Source organism: Salmo salar, chromosome ssa20 (genome assembly GCF_905237065.1).
Source record: "Salmo salar chromosome ssa20, Ssal_v3.1, whole genome shotgun sequence".
In the NCBI taxonomy this organism is placed as follows: Eukaryota; Metazoa; Chordata; class Actinopteri; order Salmoniformes; family Salmonidae; genus Salmo; species Salmo salar.
The window spans coordinates 64794153-64813134 of NC_059461.1; the positions used below are offsets into that span (position 1 = coordinate 64794153).

Sequence of the window (18982 nt, forward strand, 5' to 3'; positions counted from 1 at the left end):
CAAGCCAACAAAAGAATACAAAAACAACCTCTGGCATTAATGCTGGCACAGTTCCCCTACATCTATATATTTCAAACTGCACTGTAAGTCACACTCTTTAGAGATAAGCAATGTCTTTAATCTATTTGTATGAGAATAGGTAATTCCTTTATATATAAGAAAGGTACACAGTGTTCTTGGCTGCATTTAACAACACTTTTGTCCAATGTTCCAGGAAGGACAGCATTTCATGTGCCATTCTCCTTGAAAGAATTTATCCTGTGTTAGTGATTCATTTTCCAAGACAACCAACAATTTCACATTTCATTATGTAACTAATAGCACACGGCTGAATTACGTTATTAGGAGCAACCGAGGTTAAGTAACATTATGCTTCTCAGGCAACACTTACTAAATGTACTGTTCTTTTAAGTGAAAGACATATACACATAACAATTATGAATAAAAATACATATTTGGTCCGTTAAGATGAATACATATTTTATTTTCCTCTTAGTTGTATTTATTTCGCACGATCAGTTTGCAACAGTGTATCAAACCAGTGAAATCTGTATACGATTGCATGAATCTATAAGGCACTGTACACGGAGATGTATTTTGTCATTTGTATTACAATGGGCTGAACTACACTCCAATGTATTCTGTAACAAGATACTTTCAAGAGCTGTAATTTTTGTTTTCCTTTTTTATAGCGGTTCACCATTTTGTGGCTCCCTTTCACCTTGCATTGGTATCAGAAGTCTGATAGAAATATGGTGTGATAAAAGCGTCTGCTAAATGAACTACATGAACAGACTTTTCGTAGCAGGTTTAGGAGAATTTACATAGCAGGTTATGAGAATTAGGTTAAGCTGTATCCCATCTAGACATGACCCTGAAACAAGGCCAATAACAATACCCAGTGTGCTTTGCAGTTCATTTTGGTATGTGCATTTTCACATATACAGTCAGTGCATTCAACTAAGATAAACAACAACTCATCACAGTCATAGCAAGTAAAACGTTTCTGTAACCATTGCTGAGAATGTTGTTGCTGTTCGGGCCGGCTACTTGCAAATGTATTTCTGTATTTTAAAATATAAAATACATGTATTTTAATTAAATACATTTATGATATTTTGTAATTGTATCTTGTAATTTTTGCCCATCTCTGACTGTACAGTACATGCAAGCAGCCCAGACATTTCCTTTCCATTTTGGACATTTCAGAGTGTGCAATACACTATAAACTATATTACATCTTATGAATATACAACTTTTGATCAAGATAATACTATAATAATTAAATAAAATGTATTGAAATACACATTATATTACTGTTATAACGAAGGAGAAACATCATCAGCACACAGTAAATAACCATTGTACAGTGTATTCACATATCTGAGTTTTCAATATGTTTGCATTTTCCAGCCCCAACGGTTAAAGTTTAGAAAAGTATGTACAAAGGCATCTCAAGTTGTACAGTCATACAGTATTCAAAGTTCAAGTACAATGCACCACGTTTCACTATTGATTACTAGCAAAATCAAAACAAGTTAATCTAAGACTAAGACTATACATTAGCAAAAAGAGAAGATGACATACATTGTTTGGTCATGGAAACATACACTATATATACAAAGGTATGTGGACACCCCTTCAAATTAGTGGATTTGGCTATTTCAGTGACACCTGTTGGTGACAGGTGTATAAACTCGAGCACACAGCCATGCGATCTCCATAGACAAACATTAGCAGTAGAATTTGCCGTACTGAAGAGCTCAGAGGCTTTCAACGTGACACCGTCATAGGATGCCACCTTTCCAACAAGTCAGTTCGTAAAATTTCTGCCCCGCACTGTAAGTGCTGTTATTGTGAAGTTTTTTTTTAACCTTTATTTAACTAGGCAAGTCAGTTAAGAACAAATTCTTATTTTCAATGACGCCTAGGAACAGTGGGTTAACTGCCTTGTTCAGGGGCAGAACGACTGATTTTTACCTTGTCAGCTTGGGGATTCGATCTTGCAATCTTTCGGTTATAAGTCCAATGCTCTAAACACTAGGCTACCTGCCACCCCTACATGCTTCAGAGTGCTGACAAATTCAGAGTGAGTACAAATTGTCTGTCCTCGGTTGCAACACTCACTACCGAGTTCCAAACTGCCTCTAGAAGCAATGTCAGCACAATAACTGTGTCGGGAGACTTAACGAAATGGGTTTCCATGGCCGAGCAGCCGCACACAAACGTAAGATCACCTTGTGCTATGCCAAGCGTTGGCTGGAGTGGTGTAAAGCTCACCACCATTGGACTCTGGAGCAGTGAAAACGCGTTTCTGGAGTGATGAATCATGCTTCACCATCTGGCAGACTGACGAACAAATCTGGATTTGGCCGATGCCAGGAGAACTCTACCTGCCCAAATGCATAGTGCCAACTGTAAAGTTTGGTGGAGGAGGAATAATGGTCTGGGGCTGTTTTTCATGGATTGGGCTAGGCCCCTTAGTTCCAGTGAACGGATATCTTGACGCACCAGCATACAATGACATTCTAGTTGATTCTGTGCTTCCAACTTTGTGGCAAAAGTTTGGGGAAGGACCTTTCGTGTTTCAGCATGACAATGCCACAGAAATGTTTTGTCGAGATCGGTGTTGAAGAACTTGACTGGCCTGCACAGAGCCCTGATCTCAACCCCATCTAACACTTTTTGGATGAATTGGAACGCCTACTGCGAGCCAGGCGATGTGTTCAGGTGTTCACATACTTTTGGTCATGTAGTGTAGTTCACAAGCTATTTTGTGAAAAGGAAAAGTTCATCAAAAACAGTCAACCACAAATGGATTTTAAGCAACTCTGAGTCTTGATATATAAACAGACCAACAAATATGAGACAGAAACTACGTCTGAGAGTGAGAAGTTGAGAACATGTTCACTGACATTTACTCCAGAGGTGCTGACCTGTTGCAGCCTCTACAACCACTGTGATTATTATTATTTGACCCTGTTGGTCATCTATGAACATTTGAACATCTTGGTCATGTATTGTTATAATCTCCACCTGGCACAGCCAGAAGAGGACTGGCTACCCTTCAGAGCCTGGTTCCTCTCTAGGTTTCTTACTAGGTTCCTGCCTTTCTTGGGAGTTTTTCCTAGCCACCGTGCTTCTACATCTGCATTGCTTGCTTTTTGGGTTTTAGGCTGGGTTTCTGTATAGCACTTTGTGACATTGGCTGATGTAAAAAGGGCTTTATGAATACATTTGATTGATTTGATAGAGATAATGCTTGGGAATTTTGAATAGGACTGGACATTCTCTATAACACATTACAGCATTAAAAGTACAGAAGTGATACTTTCCACCCTTCATCATTCTTCTCTCCAGTTAAACCCATCCATCCATCCATCATTCTTTCCACAGGGTGATTCAAGTGTCCTTCGTAATGGAAGCTACGTGGCTTTTCTCCCAACACCCAACACACTAACACGACCAGTCACGTTGATGCCTTTCTCGGTAGAGGTTTCTAGCACATAAGGGGCCCTTCCATGTGTTCCCCATGGCCTGGCCCGAGGACCCTCGGGGCCCTCACAACCCAGTAGTGTTGGCCCAGGTAGGGAAGGTGTCTAGGTGGAACATGGCCCTGCCCCAGCTATTGATGGCCAGAGTGATGCACAGGATGCCGATGATGTTCATCACTATACCTGTCCTAGCCTGGGAGCGAGAGAGGGGAGGCACAACGGGGTGTGATTTCAGGGTCTGTTAGCAATCATTCATCATTCATAGTGAAATCAAATAAACTATAGGACTGGACAACTGTCCACAACTTATTAGTAAATGGCAATATAAGAAGTTTCCTAAATTGATTAGGATTTGTTTGCTATTATTTATTTTTGTTAATTAATAAAAAAAGATTGACAATGCAGTAGATGATATATCTTTGTAAAATGGTGTACTGTAACTCACCATGTCAGAAACCTTGAGGTAGCCAAATGAGAAGACGATAGCATTGGGCGGTGTGGCCACAGGTAGCATGAAGGCAAAGGAGGCACTGAGAGTACAAGGCACCATGACGTACAGAGGATTCATTCCAATGGACTGGGACTGAAATAAACACATAGACACAGACACACATCTTCAGTTGTCTGAGCCTGGGCTAAGATGGAGACTCTTAGTGTGAGTCCCAAATGGCACTCGTTTCCCTACATAGTGCACTACTTTTGATCAGAGGCCATGCGCCCTAGTCAAAAGTAGTGCACTATATAGGGAATAGGGTTCCATTTGGGGTGCATACCTAATGACAACACTCTAGTCTTCTGTGCTGCTTTTCTGCACCGTAATCACTGGCTCATAAGTATCTGATTTTAGTGTTTGTAATTCTAGGGTTCAAAATCGTCCATTAGGCGTGTGCAATAAAGATGCAATTAAGATGCATGCTATGTTGTTTGGGATCTGAGTAATGGCAGGCAAAATGGAAACGCACCACAGATTTCTCCAGAACGGTGTAGAATCACAATGTAATAGCAGAACATATATAAGAATGTAAGCCTCTGAAGAGTTGTTTAGTCTCCCCAAAAAGATTCACACGACAGTAATTATTTTGAAAATGTTTCATGTCATAATTCTCATCCCTATGTCATGCTCTTCCTCAACGGATATAATGGATTTTATACAATATAGTTGGATTCATTTTTGTATTAGTCTGTTACAGACACATAAAACAAGCAGCTAGACCCAAAAGCACACGTCCTAGTAACCTCTCTTTCCCAGACTTCGCTGTAAGTAGTAGTTGGTTCACTAACCCCATTTTTCTTCCTACAGTATCCTTCTCCCTTTTTCACTCACCCTTTTCCACACTTATGTCATCTTCATGCTCTCCTGTTGGCTTTGACCTCAATAAATCCCTCTCTCTATACCCCAGCTTGGAACATTCCGGCATGGCCCAGCTTGGGTCCTCTCTTAGTGCTTGGTCACTGGGCACAGTGATACCATTCATCAGTGTGGATGGGGGTGGGCACCAGTACAAGCCACAGAGCTTAATTGGTGTGTTTGGCAGTGTGGCTATAGAAGGAAGGGCCCAGGGAAGGGGACCAAATGTATTAAACCCAAACAACTACAGGCCAGGGCAGCCAAACAAGGACATGAAGGCCAGCTTCCACTGGGAGTAGTTTCAATGCTGCACTCCTATAGGGGAGACTGGTAAGTACTGTACTTCACATCAAGGAGCTACAGTATTGCAGCCCATTGCAAGTAGTCTACTACTACTGCTTCTGCATGTACTCTACATGTCTGAGTGTCAGAGCAGTTTACCAGACTGGACAACTATTGTATTCCTGCTTGCAGTTGTGTAATACGGTAGTATTGTGTAGTAGTGTAGCACTGTGTAGCAGTGTAGTATTGCTTAGTATTGTAGTATTGTGTAGCAATGTAGCAGTGCAGTATTGTAGTATATTGTTGTATTGTGTGGTAGTGTAGTATTGTGTAGTAGTGTAGTATTGTGTAGTGGTGTAGTATTGTAGTATTGTGTAGTAGTGTAGCACTGTGTAGCAGTGTAGTATTGTAGTATTGTGTAGTAATGTAGCAGTGCAGTATTGTAGTATTGTGTAGTATTGTAGTATTGTGTAGTAGTGTAGTATTGCGTAGTGGTGTAGTATTGTAGTATTGTGTAGTAGTGTGTAGTAGTGTAGTATTGTGTAGTGGTATAGTATTGTGTAGTATTGTATATTAATATTGTGCAGTAGTGTAGTATTGTGCAGTAGTGTAGTATTGTGTAGCATTGTGCAGTAGTGTAGTATTGTGTAGTATTGTGTAGTAGGGCTTAGTATTGTGTTATTAATACAGAGTTGTGTGTTGAGTCTTACCATTGAGGCGAGGACAGGTAGGAAGAGAGTGGCAGTGGCCACGTTACTGGTGCACTCGGTGAAGATGGCAATCAGCAGACACAGGATGATGGCGATGGCCCAGGGTGGGATGTTGTGGAGGGGAGTCATCTGGTCCCCCATCCACATAGACAGACCTGACTCCTGCAGGGGCACATACATAACCATACAATGAGTCAAACAACCATGGTACTCTTCTTATGGTGTCGGATACATTACCAGACCCACATACATCTACATATGTACAGGTAACTGCCAAAACAAAGGACATCTGAGTAAATGAGGGATATGAAGTACATTGAAGGCAGGTGCTTCCACATTGAAGGCAGGTGCTTGAGTTAACAAGCAATTTCCTTCCAGTTCTCTGCTGCCAGTGACTGGAACAAATTGCAAAAATCGCTGAAGCTGGAGACTTACATTTCCCTCACTAACTTTAAACATCAGCTATCTGAGCAGCTAACCGATCGCTGCAGCTGTACATAGTCCATCTGTAAATAGCCCACCTAATCTACCTACCTCATCCCCATATTGTTTTTATTTACTTTGCTGCTCTTTTGCACACCAGTACCACTACTTACACACCATCATCTGCTCATCATCATCTGCTCATCTACCACTCCAGTGTTAATCTGCTGAATTGTAATTACTTTGCTACTATGGCCTATTTATTGCCATACCTCCTCATGCCATTTGCACACACTGTATATAGACTTTCTTTTTTTCTATTGTGTTATTGACTGTTGTCACGATCGTCGTACAGAGCAGACCAAGGCGCAGCGTGAGTTGAGTTCCACATAATTTTAATTCACAGTGAAACAAAACATCCAACGACCGTGAAGTACAGCGTGCACATAGGCACTACCTGAAACAATATCCCACAAAGCAGGTGGGAGAAAGGGCTTCCTAAATATGATCCCCAATTAGAGGCAACAATTACCAGCTGCCTCTAATTGGGAACCATACAAACCACCAACATAGAAATACAAGGACTAGAACACCCCCCTAGTCACGCTCTGACCTAAACACCATAGAGAACCAAGGGCTCTCTATGGTCAGGGCGTGACAACTGTATGCTTGTTTATTCCATGTGTTGTTGTTTCTGTCGCACTGCTTTGCTTTATCTTGGCCAGGTCGCAGTTGTAAATGAGAACTTGTTCTCAACTAGCTTACCTGGTTAAATAAAGGTGAAATAAAAAATAAAAAAATAAAATTAACATTGCATTAATATGCTCATGGTGGCCCAACGCCCTATTAAGACACTTTATGTTGGTGTTTCCTTTATTTTGGCAGTTACCTGTACATACTGTGTACAGTATGCAAAGACAGAAAGGTGGATTTTAGTGTACTCGTTTTCACTGAAGTGACTAAGTAAGCAGCTGATATGTCACCTGTGTGATCCCACATGATATGCCATATGTGTCATTGTATTTGGGAAGTGTACAGGGTGGAGCTGTGTTGACTAATCAGAAATGGCCCTTTGTCACAAAGATCCTGATGAAATGTAGGATGATTCAGTTCTCAGTGGGGATCTGACTTTTTTGGTTAAAATGTTTCTGTGGAAAGCAAACAAGGATTACACCATACAGATATAGAATCTTAATTTGAGCCAGTTTGCTACAGCATAGAAATAATCCTGCAGCAACTGGAAATTAATTATTATGTGTATTATAATTAATGGACATTATAGAAGGTTGCTACATTTTTCGTACAAACTTCAGAAACCTTTTTAAACCTCAAATACACAAGTTTTAAATGTCCTGCATGTCAGGAAAGTTCCCCTGCAACAGGGAGATCCTACATCTGTATGTACATACTGGCCCTGTCTCTCACCTCACTGCCCTTGGCCAGGGCGAACCCTCCCCCCAAGAGGAGAACGATGCTCCAGGGTAACTTCTTCTGGGCCACCTTCCAGGTCAGCAGAGCTGGTGTGGGGCCAGCCGGGTGCTGATGCTCTGTAGAGGGGTTAACAAATCACTGTTACAGACATGCCACTGTAATGGTCTTCAAGTCTTCATATCCTTAGATACTAAAGTAGCATACTGAATATCAGGTACCGTGCTTGTTAAATTTTATGTGTGGTTTAAAAACATGGTTTACCAATGTCAAAGCTTTGGGACCTCCTGCAGCAGAAGCGCGGGGGCTTAGAAGGCAGGACGAAGAGAAGGACAGCGATGAACACTGCCACTGTGGCATCAGTTACATATCTGGAGGGAAGAACGGATAAAGAAAGGGTGACTATCTGTCAGCATTCAGACACACAATTCATGTTTTCTTGCTTCTTTTTTCTTGTGAAGTATTCAAGTATGTGGGAAGTGAGAAACATGACGATGCTCGTCGAACATCTCATCCCAAAATCATGGGCATTAACATGGAGTTGGTCCCCCGTTTGCTGCAATAACAGCCTCCACTCTTCTCGGAAGGCTTTCCACTAGATGTTGGAACATTGCTGCGGGGACTTCATTCAGCCACAAGAGCATCAGTGAAGTCGGGCACTATAGTTTGGCGATTAGGGCTGGCTCGGAGTCAGCGTTCCAATTCATCCCAAAAGTGTTCGACGGAGTTGAGGTCAGGGCTCTGTGCAGGCCAGTCATGTTCTTCCACACCGATCATGACAAACCATTTCTGTACGGACCTCGCTTTGTGCATGGGGGCATTGTCATGCTGTAACAAGAAAGGGCTTTCCACCAAGTTGGAAGCACAGAATTGTCTAGAATGTCACTGTATGCTATAACGTTAAAATTTCCTTACACTGGAACTAAGGGGCCTAGCCCGAACCATGAAAAACAGCCCCAGACCATTATTCCTCTTCCACCAAACTTTACAGTTGGCACTATGCATTGGAGCAGTTAGCGTTCTCCTGGCATCGGCCAAACCCAGATTTGTCCGTCAGACTGTCAGATGGTGAAGCGTGATTCATCACTCCAGAAACGCGTTTCCACTGCTCCAGAGTCCAATGGCGGCGAGGTTTACACCACTCCAGCCGACGCTTGCATTTGCGCATGGTGATCTTAGGCTTGTGTGCAGCTGCTTGGCCATGGAAACCCATTTCATGAAGCTCCCAATGAACAGTTATTGTGCTGACGTTTCTTCCAGAGGCAGTTTGGAACTCGGTAGTGAGTGTTGCAACCGAGGACAGACAATCTTTACGCGCTATGTGCTTCAGCACTCACCGGTCCCGTTCTGTGGGATTGTGTGGCCTATCACTTCGAGACTGAGCCATTGTTGCTCCTAGACGTTTCCACTTCACAATAACAGCACTTACAGTTGGCCGGAGCAGCTCTAGCAATGCAGAAATTTGACGGACTTACTTGTTGGAAAGGTGGTATCCTATGACAGTGGCACGTTGAAAGTCATTGAGCTCTTCAGTAAGACCATTCTACTGCCAATGTTTGTCTATGGAGATTGAATGGCTGTGGGCTTGATTTTATACACCTGTCAGCAACGGGTGTGGCTGAAACAGCCAAATCCACTAATTTGAAGCGATGTCCACATCCTTTTGCATATATAGTGTATAACTTGTCAATATAATGTTTTTGTAATGGTCTCAAGTCTTCTATGTATTGATTAGGGCTGTGTCTCAAATGGCACCCTTTGTGGCACACTACTTTAGACCAGAGCAATATGGGCCCTGGTCAAAAGCAGTGCACTATAAAGGGAATATGATGCCATTTAGAAAGCATACTAGGCATGTGTAATATGCTGTGCATGTACAGTGTAGTATTTATGAACAGTAGACAGCCGTACTCTGCGTCAGCGTTGAAGATGTATGTGGCCCAGCCGGCCACGAAGCCAGGATCTCTGGTGAACCACAGAACCACCAGACAACTGAACAGACCCAGCACACTCAGCTCTCCAAAAGACATGGAGCCCAGCTGACGATGCTGCTCCTTGATCACATTGTACACAGCTATCTCTTTCTCTGTCTTCACTGCCCCACAGCCCCACGTCTTCTTAAAACTGGGAATGGAGGGAGAGAAAGGGGTTGAGGCTTAAAGGGTGACTTCAGTAGTAAATTGAATTGAGTAGGATGATCTCTGACTGAAAGATAAAACATGTCCTTTAAATCTGAAACTCACTTGAATCCCATGAAGACAAACTGCAGCCAGAGCCAAGCCAGGGTCAGCATCAGGATCATGTTGGGGAAAGCAAAGCCGAACCAGGACGCAAAATTGATGACATCTCCATTGTTAGGAAACAGTCTGAGGGAAACATAAAATATTATTAACATTAGCACATAAAGAAAAATATGATTTGAAAGATACATGATTTGAAAGATGTACTGAAATACGCTGAGGACACAATCCATAGCTGAAGGTACCCACTGGTTCATCTGTCCCTTGAGCACCAGATTGGGGCCAGTCCCTGTGAGGGTGGCAGTGCCCCCGATGCTGGCCGCATAGCAGACACACAGCGTCATGCCCTTACACATCTTCTTCTTGTCTGCAGCTTCCTTACGCCGGATAGCCTCCACAAATGGATCTAAACAGGTCACCACAACTGGACAAACAGTCCAAATAGGAACATTAACATAGCCCAAGAAGTCACAAAGCAAAGAAAACTAATTTGTATTGCACACTGCTCATACCTACGCTCCTTGATAATCTTACTTGATAAGCCCTGAGTTCATTCAATGGATAATAACCCCTTTCAATAAACTCACAAATGAACTGTTCATTAATTTGTCCTTCTCTGCTCAGTGCTCACCATGTCCCTCTGCCTGTTTCTCCGTCTGTTTGCTGTCAGTGGGTTCCTGAGATTGGGGGTTCTCCTCAGCGCTGAGGATCACAGGCATCTCAGTCTCTGTGTAGTTGTTGAGCTGCTCCAGAACAGCCTGGACGATGGGCACCATCATGGCTGTGGTGGCTGTGTTACTGATCCACATGGACAGGAAAGCTGTCACCCCCATGAAGCCCAGCATCAGACTGGAGAGACAGGAAACCATAGAATGACATAGAGAATCATAGGAATTACAGGATCTCTATGGAGGAAACACAGGCCTCAGCAAAGAAATGTGGAATAAGAATTTTCTGTAACACTTAACTTAAAGCATAGCATACAGGTTTAATGCTTTATAACTTGTTATAAGCAGGTATGCGCTTTTAGAAGGTCTTATAACAAGGCTTATAAAATGTTATATTCATCTACACTCTTAGAAGAAAGGGTTCCAAAAGGGTTCTTCGGCAGTCCCCATAGGAGATCCCTTTTTGGTTCCAGGTAGAACCCTTTTTGTTTCCAGTTAGAACTCTTTTGGGTTCCTTGTAGAACCTTCTGTGGAAATGGTTCTACATGGAACTCAAAAGAGTTCTACCTGGAACCAAAAAGGGTTCTTTAAAGGGTTCTCCTATGGGGACAGCCAAAGAACCCTTTTAGGTTCTAGATAGCACCGCTTTTTTCTAAGATTGTATGCAAAAAATTGTCAAAGTCTCTCAAAGGGCATTACTGAGATGGATCAGACCAAGTGAAAGGCAGAATACCCTCTGACACAGGGAGAGTGAAATGTTAGGTAATATTTCCTCATCATGTATAATGGCAAGGTCAATACAATATAACATACCTGTAGATAGTCATAAAGATGAACTGATTTCCCTTATCTAGAGATAGATATAGTCCCACACATAGCAGGGGATTTGTATTGATGAGTTAGTTAGTTAGTTAGTTAGTTAGTTAGTTAGTTAGTTAGTTAGTTAGTTAGTTAGTTAGTTAGTTAGTTAGTTAGTTAGTTAGTTAGTTAGTTAGTTAGTTAGTTGAGGGTCACTCACAGAGCGGGGCGCACCCCTACAAAGAGCAGCACTCGGAGGGCAATGCGCTTGTGCAGGTTCCAGTGCTCCACTGCCACCGCCACCATCAGTCCTCCCACAAACAACATGTTGGTGTCCTTCAGGTACTGCATACACACCTGGAAAACACACACAGATAAGTGACTCATGGGTCCACGGTGCATTTGTGTATGCACATGCAAACATCTACCAATACTGTATCTACTAAAACAATGTGCAGACACCATTGTGAAGTATATTGAATGTCAGTAGGCTACTCTAGTAAAGTTTGATTAGTACAGTTTAATGGTAGATTCATTTATCATGTTATTGAAAGATGTCTTCACGGCTTGCAATACAGGCTGTCTTACGTCTTTGGACTGCATGATGCCAAACATGGGGAAGAGGACAGCAGGGAGCAGGGCAGTGACAGCCAGCGGTAAGGCCTCTGTACACCAGTACACTGCCATCAGGATGATTACATAGGCACATGATGCCTCCTGCACAACAAATACATAGGATCCAACAGGTCACCAACAGGTCAGAACATCCAACACACCACCACACCTGGGAATGAATACTGCTGGCTCTTACAGATTAAATAATCCTGCAGCAACAGGAAATGTGAATTATTATCTGAATGATAATCAATGGAATTATTTTTGTTAGGGCAAATCAAGTTTGGCATTTTAAAGTGAAAATTATAAACTTTAGATGCCTTTTCAAACCTTGAATACACTACAATTTGCATTTCCTGCTGCTCAGGAATATTCTCTGCGACAACAGAGTGATCAAATTAAGATATCAGAGCTGTACTGTTGTTAGGGACAGAAAAATGATATGGCACAAAATGAACATATCATCCTAATGGGATAGATTCTAGCTGATTGGTACTGAGACATGTTGATTGGGGTTAAAGATCACTCTGTGTTGTAATCCATGGCAGCACTTGTTTGTCTCAACTGTACACTGATCAGACCACATGTATCACTCAGCAGTCCTCTATTATGTGTGTGGGTGTGTGTGTGACAGATTAGTTGTGATAACGTTAGTATTGATTCTGATACACTGAAAGTACACACCAAGGATAAGACAAAGATAACATGCGTATAGCCCCATGTGTGATGCAGTAGTGGCAAAGCAAGGACAGAGTCTCAGCTTCAGGGGCAACAGGGGCTCTAGTCAAAAGTAGTGCACTATAGTGAATAGGGTGCCATTTGGGATATAACCTATGACAGGAGGATTCAGTGTAACTAGTGTTCCCATGCTGGACATGACCTGCCATATAGGGTTAAAACAACAGGGAGGATGGAAGGAACAGGGAGGATGGTAGCCTAATGGTTAGGAATGTTGGACCACTAATCAAAAGCTTGCTAGTTCAAATCCCTTGGCTGAGTTGGGGAAATATCTGTGAATGTGCCATTGAGCAAGGCAGTTAACCCTACTTGCTTTATCTAGAGTGACCTGTAAGTCACTCTAGATAAATAAATAGATGTCTTTAAAGAAAATGGTTCAATGCTGTAACTCACTGTTCAGGCTGCATCAACAGGTGCAAGGCTGAACAAAAATGTTCAATGACTAAATGTCTCTCAACCACAGAATGCAGTTAGACCTGCTTCAGTGCCTGTCTAATTGAAGGTTTATGATAAATGTAATTATACAAACATCGTTCAAATATAGAAAAGTAGTCAGAAATGACCAACTCCTTTGCATTTAGCAAATTAAACAATATCATTAAACAAAAATATGAAACCCACTTACAAGATACATCAAATATATTTTCAACATAAAAACGTGTGTATAAATCTGTGCAAAACGTGTGACAATTTACATACCTTTGTTCCAATGACTAAAGGCAGCGGGAGAAGAAGTAACGGGGAAGAGAATAGAACGATCTCATTCTTCAGATTCCGAAGGGATTTCAGAAATGCTGCCATCGTTTGACTTAAGGCGATACTGTGGCAAAGAAAGTTGGAGTACTAGGGACCGGTTGTTTTGCGTCGAGCAGCTCGGGGAGGGGAGGAAGTGAAAGGGGGAGGAACGGGGAGTCCCGCAGCAGATATTTTTTATTTAATTGAACATTTATTTAGCTAGGCAAGTCAGTCAAGAACAAATTCTTATTTACAATGACGGCCTACCCCGGCCAAATCCTCCCCTAACCCGGACGACGCTGGACCAATTATGAACCGCCCAATGGGACTCGCGATCACGGCCGGTTGAGATACATCCAGGGCTTGAACCCGGGTCTGTAGTGACGCCTCAAGCACTGCGATACAGTGCCTTAGACCGCTGCGACACTCAGTATCCCAAAAGATAATAGGAGAGGGATGAGACCTCACGAACATAATGATGGGTAATAGGAGAGTGAAGAGAACTCACGAACAAAATGATGATAGACAGACAGAGAGAGAGGGTGAGAGAGAGAGGAGGCTTAAGCTAGATTTAATGGTGGTGGGATCCTGAATACCTTTACTACAACTTTTTCAATATCACATCAATTAAGATTAATGACGGATTTTGTTTCTCTCTGAGAGAATAAACAACGATAACAATTATGTAAGTAAGCTATGACCAGTTATCTCAATATTTATTATATAATTAAATTGAACAATTGTTTATAGCTTTTGATTTTAGCTTTTTCAAATGGAACTGATAACTCAAATTGTGACAGAGAAATTAGACCCTTTACTAGCTGTACACCTCATAGATAACAACACATTTACTTGCCTAAAACGAATAATGTTTGCAATTGTACATGATTAGCCAAGAAGTGTAATGTTGTTCTGTGACCATTCCCTGTGTAGTCCTCTGGGCCTGTACAGACAGCAGCAATCAGTCGTGGAAAAAGTATCCAATTGTCATACTTGAGAAAAAGTAAAGATTTCTAAATAGAAAATGACTGAAATAAAAGTGAAAGTCATCCAGCAAAATACTATTTGAGTAAAAGTATTTGTTTATATACAGTACCAGTCAGAAGTTTGTACACACCAACTCATTCAAGGATTTTTCTTTATTTTGACTGTTTTCTACATTGTAGAATAAAATAACACCTATGGAATCATACCAAGCCCATGTTATGGCAAGAACATCTCAAATAAGCAAAGAGAAACAACATTCCATCATTACTTTAAGAAGGTCAGTCAATCTGGAACTTTTCAATAATTTTTTAAGTTTCTTCAGGTGCAGTCGCAAAACCCATCAAGCACTATGATGAAACTGTCTCTCATGGGGACCACCACAGGAAAGGAAGACCCAGAGTTACCTCTGCTGCAGAAGATACGTTCATTAGAGTTACCAGCCTCAGAAATTGCAGCCTAAATAAATGCTTCACAGAGTTCAAGTAACGGACACATCTCAACATAAACTGTTGAGAGGAGACTGCGTGAATCAGGCCTTCATGGTCGAATTTCTGCAAAGAAACCAATACTAAAGGACTACAATAATGAAAAGATACTTGTTTGGGCCAAGAAACACAAGCAATGGACATTAGACCGGTGGAAATCTCTCATTCGATCTGATGAGTCCAAATTTGAGATTTTTGGTTCCAACCGCCGTGTCTTTGTGAGACGCAGAGTAGGTGAACGGATGATCTCCGCATGTGTGGTTCCCACCGAGAAGCATGGAGGAGGATGAGGTGTGATGGTGTGGGGGTGCTTTGCTGGTGACACTGTCTGTGATTTATTTAGAATTTAAGGCACACTTAATCAGCTTGGCTACCACAGCATACTGCAGCCATACGCCAACCCATCTGGTTTGCGCTTAGTGGGACTATCATTTGCTTTTCAACAGAACAATGACCCAAAACACACCTCCGGGCTGTGTAAGGGATATTTGACCAAGAAGGAGAGTGATGGAGTGCTGCATCAGATGACCTGGCCTCCACAATCACCCGACCTCAACCCAATTGAGATGATTTGGGATGAGTTGGACCACAGAGTGAAAGAAAAGCAACCAACAAGTGCTCAGCATTTGTGGGAACTCCTTCAAGACTGCTGGAAAAGCACTCCAGGTAACTACCTCATGAAGCTGGTTGAGAGAATGCCAAGAGAGTGCAAAGTTGTCATCAAGGCAAAGGGTGGCTACTTCAAAGAATCTCAAATATAAAATATATTTTGATTTGTTTAACACTTTTTTCGTTACTAAACTCAGCAAAAAAAAGAAACATCCCTTTTTCAGGACCCTGTCTTTCAAAGATAATCTAAATTACTTCACAGATCTTTATTGTAAAGGGTTTAAACACTGTTTCCCATGCTTGTTCAATGAACCATAAACAATTAATGAACATGTACCTGTGGAACGGTCGTTAAGACACTAAGAGCTTACAGACAATAGGCAATTAAGGTCACAGTTATTAAAACTTAGGACACTAAAGAGGCCTTTCTACTGACTCTGAAAAACACCAAAATAAAGATGTCCAGGGTCCCTGCTCATCTGCGTGAACGTGCCTTAGGCATGCTGCAAGGAGGCATGAGGACTGCAGATGTGGCCAGCGCAATAAATTGCAATATCCGTGCTGTGAGACGCCTAAGACAGCGCTACAGGGAGACAGGACAGACAGCTGATCGTCCTCGCAGTGGCAGACCACGTGTAACAACACCTGCACAGGATTGGTACATCCGAACATCACACCTGCAGGACAGGTACAGGATGGCAACAACAACTGCCCGAGTTACACCAGGAATGCACAATCCCTCCATCAGTGCTCAGACTGCCCGCAATAGGCTGAGAGAGGCTGGACAGAGGGCTTGTAGGGCTGTTGTAAGGCAGGTCCTCATCAGACATCACCGCAACAATATCGCCTATGGCACAAACCCACCGTCGTTGGACCAGACAGGACTGGTCCAACGAGTCGCGGTTTTGTCTCACCAGCGGTGATAGTCGGATTCGCGTTTATCGTCGAAGGAATGAGCGTTACACCGAGGCCTGTACTCTGGAGCGGGATCGATTTGGAGGTGGAGGGTCCGTCATGGTCTGGGGCGGTGTGTCACAGCATCATCAGACTGAGCTTGTTGTCATTGCAGGTAATCTCAACATTGTGCGTTACAGGGAAAACATTCTCCTTCCTCATGTGGTACCCTTCTTGCAGGCTCATCATGACATGATCCTCCAGAATTACAATGCCACCAGCCATACTGCTCATTCTGTGCATGATTTCCTGCTAGACAGGAATCTGTTTCTGTTTTTCAAACAAGACACTAATGTACTTGTCCTCTTGCGCAGTTGTGCACCGGGGCCTCCCACTCTTCTTTCTATTCTGGTTGGAGCCAGTTTGCGCTGTTCTGTGAAGGGAAGAGTACACAGCGTTGTACGAGATCTTCAGTTTCTTGGCAATTTCTCGCATGGAATAGCCTTCATTTCTCAGAACAAGAATAGGCTGACGAGTTTCAGAAGAAAGGTCTTTGTTTCTGGCCATTTTGAGCCTGTAATCGAACCCACAAATGCTGATGCTCCAGATACTCAACTAGTCTAAAGGTGGACAGTTTTATTGCTTCTTTAATCAGAACTACAGTTTTCAGCTGTGCTAACGTAATTGCAAAAGGGTTTTCGATCAATGATCAACTTGTCACAGGTGTGATGAAGGGTGACCAAAACGCAGTGGGTATAGTGCTCATCTTCTTTTATTATTTATAAAGTGAACACTTAAACAAAAATAATAAACCGACAATCAACAGTTCTGCAAGGTACACAGACTATACAGAAAGCAACCACCCACAAACCCAAAGGAAAACACAGGCTGCCTAAGTATGGCTTCCAATCAGAGACAACGAAAAACACCTGCCTCTGATTGGAAACCATACTCGGCCAAACATGGAAAAGAAACCTAGAAATAGAAAACTAGAACCAAAATCCCCTAGAACCAAAAAACCCCCAAACACACAAAACAAACACCCCCTGCCACGCCCTGACCATACTACAATGACAAATGACCCCTTACTGGTCAGGACGTGACACAACTAGCCTTTTAAAATGATAAACTTGGATTAGCTAACACAACGTGCCATTGGAACACAGGAGTGATGGTTGCTGATAATGGGCCTCTGTACGCCTATGTAGATATTCCTTCAAAAATCTACCGTTTCCAGCTACAATTGTCATTTACAACATTAACAATGTCTACACTGTATTTCTGATCGATTTGATGTTATTTTAATGGACAAAAAAATGGCTTTTCTTTCAAAAACAAGGAAATTTCTAAGTGACCTCAAACTTTTGAACGGTAGTGTATATATATTTTTTTCTCACAAAATCCATCATGGTGGACTTTGAGTTTGAGGCAAATTTGTTCCTTGTGAGTTATATGACTTTAGTTCACACAGGGTGCAGGGGCAGACCTTTCAAAGTTAACATTTTTAATTGCTTATTATAGCACCACCATGGGCCCTTCGGCTTTTACCATGTTGCTAAATTGCACAATCCTCGGCCTTTAGATCGCACAGGAATTAGCATTTTTTTCACCATAATGCGTCGCTGTTTTAACCCCTTGCAATAATGAACCGGAACAAATACAGGGAGGGAAAAAAAAGTATTTGAGCCCCTGCTGATTTTGTACGTTTGCCCACTGACAAAGAAATGATCAGTCTATAATTTTAATGGTAGGTTTATTTGAACAGTAAGTGACAGAATAACAACAAAAAAATCCACAAAAACGCATGTCAAAAATGTTTTAAAATAATTTGCATTTTAATGAGGGAAATAAGTATTTGACCCCTCTGCAAAACATGACTTAGTACTTGGTGGCAAAACCCTTGTTGGCAATCACAGAGGTCAGACATTTCTTGTAGTTGGCCACCAGGTTTGCACACATCTCAGGAGGGACTTTGTCCCACTCCTCTTTGCAGATCTTCTCCAAGTCATTAAGGTTTCGAGGCTGACGTTTGGCGACTCGAACCTTCAGCTCCCTCCACAGATTTTCTATGGGATTAAGGTCTGGAGACTGGCTAGGCCACTCCAGGACCTTAATGTGCTTCTTCTTGAGCCACTCCTTTGTTGCCTTGGCCGTGTGTTTTGGGTCATTGTCATGCTGGAATACCCATCCACGACCCATTTTTAATGCCCTGGCTGAGGGAAGGAGGTTCTCACCCAAGATTTGACGGTACATGGCCCCGTCCATTGTCCCTTTGATGTGGTGAAGTTGTCCTGTCCCCTTAGCAGAAAAACACCCCCAAAGCATAATGTTTCCACCTCCATGTTTGACGGTGGGGATGGTGTTCTTGGGGTCATAGGCAGCATTTCTCCTCCTCCAAGCACGGTGAGTTGAGTTGATGCCAAAGAGCTCCATTTTGGTCTCATCTGACCACAACACTTTCACCCAGTTGTCCTCTGAATCATTCAGATGTTCATTGGCAAACTTCAGACGGGCATGTATATGTGCTT

The 18982-nt window shown here is 42.3% G+C and overlaps 1 protein-coding gene across 1 annotated transcript; it reads right to left on the reverse strand.

The window, feature by feature from the left end:
- Positions 1-463: 463 nt before the first annotated feature.
- On the reverse strand, positions 464-13673 carry LOC106581085 (solute carrier family 13 member 5-like). Its single transcript, XM_014162799.2, has 12 exons — positions 13444-13673; positions 11980-12108; positions 11612-11748; positions 10557-10774; positions 10175-10349; positions 9929-10051; positions 9597-9809; positions 7950-8056; positions 7683-7804; positions 5835-5996; positions 3940-4077; positions 464-3687 (listed from the first exon to the last, which is right to left on the reverse strand). Exons 1-12 carry the CDS (start codon positions 13543-13545, stop codon positions 3562-3564), a joined length of 1752 nt encoding a protein of 583 aa, XP_014018274.1. The 5' UTR covers positions 13546-13673; the 3' UTR covers positions 464-3561.
- Positions 13674-18982: the final 5309 nt, after the last annotated feature.